Source organism: Rhinoderma darwinii, unplaced genomic scaffold (genome assembly GCF_050947455.1).
Source record: "Rhinoderma darwinii isolate aRhiDar2 unplaced genomic scaffold, aRhiDar2.hap1 Scaffold_3867, whole genome shotgun sequence".
In the NCBI taxonomy this organism is placed as follows: Eukaryota; Metazoa; Chordata; class Amphibia; order Anura; family Rhinodermatidae; genus Rhinoderma; species Rhinoderma darwinii.
Genome location: NW_027463500.1, coordinates 69,781 through 76,616, shown reverse-complemented (window position 1 = coordinate 76,616; position 6,836 = coordinate 69,781). Strand labels below are relative to the sequence as shown.

Below are 6,836 nucleotides of genomic sequence, written 5' to 3'. Positions count from 1 at the left end.
CCTGAGGAATAGGTAATCAGCGGGGGTTATAACACATGGGACTCCACTGATCATCAGAACGAAGGGGTTATGGCGCTCGCTGGAGCACAATGTCCCTTTCACTGTAGTACTCAGCACATTTAAGCAATGGCATTAATGTAAAATCCTGGAAATCCCAGTGAAGACTGAAAATTTCCGGTGGAGCCAGAAAAAATAATAATTTTCCAGTTTTGACCATTTACTATTCCTGGAGCCTTTATTTGTAACTTCAGCAGGGAGGGAGCACAGTATTTGACTGTATTGGCAGCTATGTTTGCTGTACCCATAACTTTGTTGCTTTTTGTCTTATTTTTGGTATGCTTGTAATGTTTTTAATTACCAATATTTTCATAGAACTTGTAAGCACAGCTGAGAAGGAATCTCTAAAAGCGGAGTCTGGATCTGAACCACAACTTCTTCCTCATCTAGTAACTCCAACAGAGCCTAAGGAACAACAAATCCATTGCATGTTTCTCCTCCGAGTCAAGCTTATGCATTTTGTCAACAGCTTGCACAATTACATGATGACCAGGGTTGGCAGTTTTATTTTTTTATTAATTCAATTAAAATGAAAATGATGTGAAGACCCCCATTTTTCTGTGGATATGTCATAAATGCTTAAGATGGGAATACCGCCTTAATATTAATAACTGTATTTGATCATTTTTATATTTAAGAAGAGGAGATAGTAAATCACAATATATCTAAACTTATTTAATAACATTATTTTTTTTTCATAGATTCTTCATAGCACAGGACCGGAGTTTCAACATCAAGTAGAGGAAGCAAAAGATCTGGACCAACTGATTAAAATTCACTATAGATATCTGTCTACCATTCATGATCGCTGTCTTTTAAGGGAAAAGGTAAAGAAAGATTTTATTGAACTTTGACTATCCATTCATACCCTATTATTAAAAGGTCATATAATACCCTAAAACTCATTATAGATATTAAAGAGGCTCTGTCACCACATTATAAGTGGCCTATATTGTACATGATGTGATCGGTGCTGTAATGTAGATTACAGCAGTGTTTTTTATTTAGAAAAACGAGAGAAGTGTATGACGCTGACCAATCAGCGTCATACACTTCTCTCCATTCATTTACACAGCACATAGCGATATAGCTATATCGCTATGTGCAGCCACATAAACACACTATAACGTTACTGCAGTGTCATGACAATGAATATTCATTACCTCCGGCCAGAACGTGATGTCTATTCCGAATCCTGACACTTCGCTAACACAATCCTGACACTAAAGCACAGCAAGCGTAATCTCGTTTGAAATGACCGTTTACAGCGTAATCTCGCGAGATTACGCTTCCTGTGCTGTAGTGTCGGGATTGTATTAGCGAAGTGTCAGGATTCTGAATAGACATCACGTCCCGGCTGGAGGTAATGTATATTCATTGTCAGGACACTGCAGTAACGTTATAGTGTGTTTATGTGGCTGCACATAGCGATATAGCTATATCGCTATGTCCTGTATAAATGAATGGAGAGATGGGTATGACGCTGATTGGTCAGCGTCATACACTTCTCTCCACAACGCCCACTTGGCCATATAGTAAAACATGCCCAGTTGTCCATTGAGAAACTCATTAGCATAAAGCTAATGTAGGTCATAACTCCGTCAAAAATGATCGTTTTTCTAAATAAAAAAACACTGCCGTAATCTACATTACAGCGCCGATCACATCATGTACAATATAGGCCACTTATAATGTGGTGACAGAGCCTCTTTAAATATGCATCTGATGCCTGATCTCTCATTCATAAAAATGCATACTATTTCTGGAGATGCAGAAAGGGTAATGTCAGCAGTTGTCTGCAGTTATATTTCGTGACTCACACATAAACCTGTGGCTGATCCCTTTCAAAATGGAGAGGGAGCAAATTGAAATTCAGAAGGCATATGACTTGAATGGTTGGGCTGCCCCTATACCTATTAGATGGTCCGTCAATCCCACTGTAATAGTCAGGTAATGCTGACATCTAAGGTACAGCTCAACCCTGTTGAAAACAAGACGATCAGTCATATTTATCAAAATGGCGCAAAATGTGATATATTTGGTGTAGCTCAATAGACATGTTAGACACTTTTTTTTTTCTTTTTTATACCAGCTCATGTCTGGTGTCCATAAATACTAATAGTTTACACCCCAAAATTTGTCAGTTTAAAACTGTTAGTGTAGGTGTTAAAGGGGCTCCATACATACTTTTCTGATAGAATTCTGTGTCTGTTGTGTATGGACGCTTCTCACATGCCACTTTGGTCATAAGAAAGCTCCAAAGAAATATGTTTGCTATGTGTTTTAAAAGATGGCATTGCGACTGGTAAGAGACTAAGTATTATACAATAGAAAATAGACTGGATTCTTAAAGCATCTGTCATGGCGACAGACCTTTTATATTAGGGCACTCTCGATCATGTGTTCTGCGAGTGCAGTATCAGGTCTCTTGCCATGACAGATCCTCTTTAACCAATTATAACAATTCCTTTTTTCCAATGAAAATCTCAACAGAAAAATAATGTGATATGCACTGCTCAATAAAAGTCTAATATTTAAAAAAGTCCAATGCCGGTCTCTCGTCTCATTCTGCAGTGAACAATACATATGCCGCTCCTCTCGATGTATACTGATCCATTGATATCTGTAAGGAGGGAAGTAGACTCATGATTTTAATGTTTGAGTCTATTATAACTAAAGTATTTCTTAAGTGTAATATTAATTTTTTCTTTCAGGTGAGCTCTGTAAAAGAAGCAATAATGAAAGTGATGAATGTTGTGCTGATGTTTGCAGACCGCTGGCATGCTGGTTTTGGAGCATGGAAGTAAGTAAGGCAATGTAAACTTGAACCGAACTCCAAAGTTAACCCCTTCGTGACCATCCTATTTTTTTGGGGTTTTTCCATCGTCGCATATAATGAAAGACCTATAACTTTTTTTTATTTTTCTGTCGACATAGCAGAGGGCTTTTTTTTTAATTTTTTTTTTTGCGAGATTAGTTGTATTTGTAATGACACCTATTTGGGGTACATACACTACCGTTCAAAAGTTTGGGGTCACGCAGACAATTTTGTGTTTTCCATGAAAACTCACACTTATATTTATCAAATGAGTTGCAAAATGACTAGAAAATATAGTCAAGACATTGACAAGGTTAGAAAAAATGATTTTTATTTGAAATAATAATTTTCTCCTTCAAACTTTGCTCTCGTCAAAGAATGCTCCATTTGCAGCAATTACAGCATTGCAGACCTTTGGCATTCTAGCTGTTAATTTGCTGAGGTAATCGGGAGAAATTTCACCCCATGCTTCCAGAAGCCCCTCCCACAAGTTGGATTGGCTTGATGGGCACTTCTTGCGTACCATACGGTCAAGCTGCTCCCACAACAGCTCTATGGGGTTGAGATCTGGTGACTGCGCTGGTCACCCCATTACAGATAGAATACCAGCTGCCTGCTTCTTCCCTAAATAGTTCTTGCATAATTTGGAGGTGTGCTTTGGGTCATTGTCCTGTTGTAGGATGAAATTGGCTCCAATCAAGCGCTGTCCACAGGGTATAGCATGGCGTTGCAAAATGGAGTGATAGCCTTCCTTATTCAAAATCCCTTTTACCTTGTACAAATCTCCCACTTTACCAGCACCAAAGCAACCCCAGACCATCACATTATCTCCACCATGCTTGACAGATGGCGTCAGGCACTCTTCCAGCATCTTTTCAGTTGTTCTGCGTCTCACAAATGTTCTTCTATGTGATTCAAACACCTCAAACTTCGATTCGTCTGTCCATAACACTTTTTTCCAATCTTCCTCTGTCCAATGTCTGTGTGCTTTTGCCCATATTAATTTTTTCCTTTTATTAGCCAGTCTCAGATATGGCTTTTTCTTTGCCACTCTGCCCTGAGGGTCAGCATCCCAGAGTCGCCTCTTCACTGTAGATGTTGACACTGGCGTTTTGCGGGTACTATTTAATGAAGCTGCCAGTTGAGGACCTGTGAGGCGTCTATTTCTCAAACTAGAAACTCTAATGTACTTGTCTTGTTGCTCAGTTGTGCAGCCACTTCTCTTTCTACTCTGGTTAGAGCCTGTTTGTGCTGTCCTCTGAAGGGAGTAGTACACACCGTTGTAGGAAATCTTCAGTTTCTTGGCAATTTCTTTCATGGAATGGCCTTCATTTCTAAGAACAAGAATAGACTGTCGAATTTCACATGAAAGCTCTCTTTTTCTAGCCATTTTAAGAGTTTAATCGAACCCACAAATGTAATGCTCTAGATTCTCAACTAGCTCAAAGGAAGGTCAGTTTTATAGCTCCTTTAAACATCAAAACTGTTTACAGCGGTTCTAACATAATTGCGCAAGGGTTTTCAAGTGTTTTCTAATCATCCATTAGCCTTCTAACACAGTTAGCAAACACAATGTACCATTAGAACACTGGAGTGATGGTTGCTGGAAATGGGCCTCTATTCACCTATGTAGATATTGCATTAAAAACCAGACGTTTGCAGCTAGAATAGTCATTTAGCACATTAACAATGTATAGAGTGTATTTCTGATTAATTTAATGTTATCTTCATTGAAAAAAACTGTGCTTTTCTTGCAAAAATAAGGAGATTTCTAAGTGACCCTAAACTTTTGAACGGTAGTGTATAATCTTTTGATTACATTTTATGAACTTATTTTTGGGGGGAATAGAAAAAACAAACCAGCAATTCCGCCATTGCTCTATGCATTTTTAATTTACGCCGTTCACCGTGCGGGATAAATAACATGTTACCTTTATTCTATGGGTCGGTACGATTATGTTTTACTACTTTTGCACAATAAAAACACTTTTGAACTAAAATTATTTGTTTTTGGCATTGTCACGTTCCAAGAGCCATAACTTTTTTTATTTTTCCATCGATTTAGCGCTATGCGGGCTTGTTTTTTGCGGGACGAGACGTAGTTTTCATTGGTACTTGTTTGGGGTACATGGGACTTATTGATTAACTTTTATTACTTTTTTTTGGGGGGGAATGGGAACAAAATAGCAATTCCGTCATATTTTACCTATTCACCTATGACAGCACCCCTGGAGGGACGTCCCAGGAGAGACGTCCCATCCGCTGGACAGGAAACCTGAGGATATAAAATGGACACACCTCTCCACACACCCAGTCAGGTTTCCTGTCCTCCGGATGGAAGATTCTCCTGAGGAAAAAAGCACTTCTCCGGGATTGCAGACCCCCTAGCAAGGTTTACCTTATTCCACTAGGGGTGCTCTGGAAAGGTATAAGTCTCCCCCCTGGGAGCAACCTTAGTCTGGGATAGGTACTCCCGCCTCTCCCGGTCCATCGTCCCCCTCCTGCTGCAAAACAGGATGGTGGTTTAAGGTCCACAGTGTGGGCCTTCCTCTGGCGGAGAGCGGATCCCCGGGGCTCGTTCGGCTTGGGCAAGGGCCGGACCAGACCCAGCGTTGGCGGCTTCCCGGCGCTCTCACTGGCAAGTCCGGTCGCCGCGACACGTCACTTCCGGGCGCGTGCAACACTCCAGGGGGCGGTGTTCTGGTGGCCCACGTGGGGAGGTGGTGCTCCAGCGTCCGGAGCGAGGGCCTCCCAGCCAATCCTTGGCCTATTTTAGGCCAGTAACAGCAGGACTCGCTCTCCTGCTTCCACAGTCATGGAGTCGCCAGGAGAAGCTCCAGGACGCACTGAACGCTCGGATGCCAAGTCCTCCAGCCCGGTACTTGAGGACGCCAGAGCGGGGTAAGAGAAGACACCTCCCTTACTTAATGCTGTTCCCCTTTCTCTTGTACATATGTTTAGGCCAGGGATTGTCCTAGGAAAAAGCAGGATAAGGCCCATAACAAGGAATGTGCGATATGTAAAAAGAAACTCGCTTCTTTCCTGTCAGAAATGTCTAGATAATATTATATCAGAAGAGTCCACAAATTTAGCCACAAGCATTAAAGATATTGTAAAGGCTGAAGTGAGGAGCTCACTAAAGTCCCTTAGAAAGAGAAGAGATCCTCCGGTCGCCTCTTCTAGCAGTACACTAATGAAATACCAACAGACAGAATACAATAAAAAATAATGCTCAAGAGGGACACCAATGAACTGTTAAGCACCGTTGCTAACTGTATTAAATGCACTATATTGATTCCTGAATATTTGACCAAGAAATACTTGGTGCATCGATCAACAATTGACTTGAGATTAAACCAAGAAAATATGATCGACTGAAGCACATGAGATTAGAGAAAATATACAAATTTTATTGAATAAAAACATGAAACAATTAAAAAATGGAATAGGGGATGAGTCACACAATAAAAAGACGTTGAATCAATCAAAAACCAGGTATGATTGTTAAGTCGACATGTAAGCAATGTACATGTTGTAGCAGCAAAAGAGGATATATATAATCACATACAGAACTGTGTCCAGTGGAACCAAAGCAAATTGTAACAAAGTACATCCAATGAAATCCGACAGAGATATGGCAAATGTAGAGATGTGTTAATTATGGGGGTGGCGATTTCTAAGTAAGTATACAGAATTAGTATAAACCGCAACCAATTATATGAACAATATAGGGCAGTGCTGAATGCCAATTGCACTTTGGATCAAAGGACGACCGAGAATGACAAGTGAGGCTTAATCACAGCTGCTGAGCAAGAAAAAAATGTGAAACATACCGGTAGACATAATGGAGGCGTGGATGGGACGTTTAAACGCTGATTCCAGATTGGTATCTTTGTAGTACACCCAGTCATAGAGGGTTCGCAACCGAATCAGGACTTGGAGTAATTGTTTAATACACACG

At 40.5% G+C, this 6,836-nt stretch overlaps 1 protein-coding gene across 1 annotated transcript; it reads left to right on the top strand.

Annotated features, from left to right (window-relative positions):
* Positions 1-309: 309 nt before the first annotated feature.
* On the top strand, positions 310-6,040 carry LOC142707644 (gamma-tubulin complex component 5-like). The gene is made up of 4 exons (XM_075848346.1): positions 310-551; positions 759-884; positions 2,772-2,860; positions 5,689-6,040. The coding sequence occupies exons 1-4, from the start codon at positions 336-338 to the stop codon at positions 5,723-5,725; spliced, it is 468 nt and encodes a 155-aa protein (XP_075704461.1). The 5' UTR covers positions 310-335; the 3' UTR covers positions 5,726-6,040.
* Positions 6,041-6,836: the final 796 nt, after the last annotated feature.

Bases quoted from the DNA above. Each gene is read 5' to 3' on its own strand.
- LOC142707644 (XM_075848346.1), top strand. From the start codon at position 336: ATGCTTGTAATGTTTTTAATTACCAATATTTTCATAGAACTTGTAAGC. The intron at 552-758 runs GTTGGCAGTTTT...TTTTTTTCATAG, and splicing joins ACAATTACATGATGACCAGG to ATTCTTCATAGCACAGGACC. The intron at 2,861-5,688 runs GTAAGTAAGGCA...CTGCTTCCACAG, and splicing joins GCTGGTTTTGGAGCATGGAA to TCATGGAGTCGCCAGGAGAA.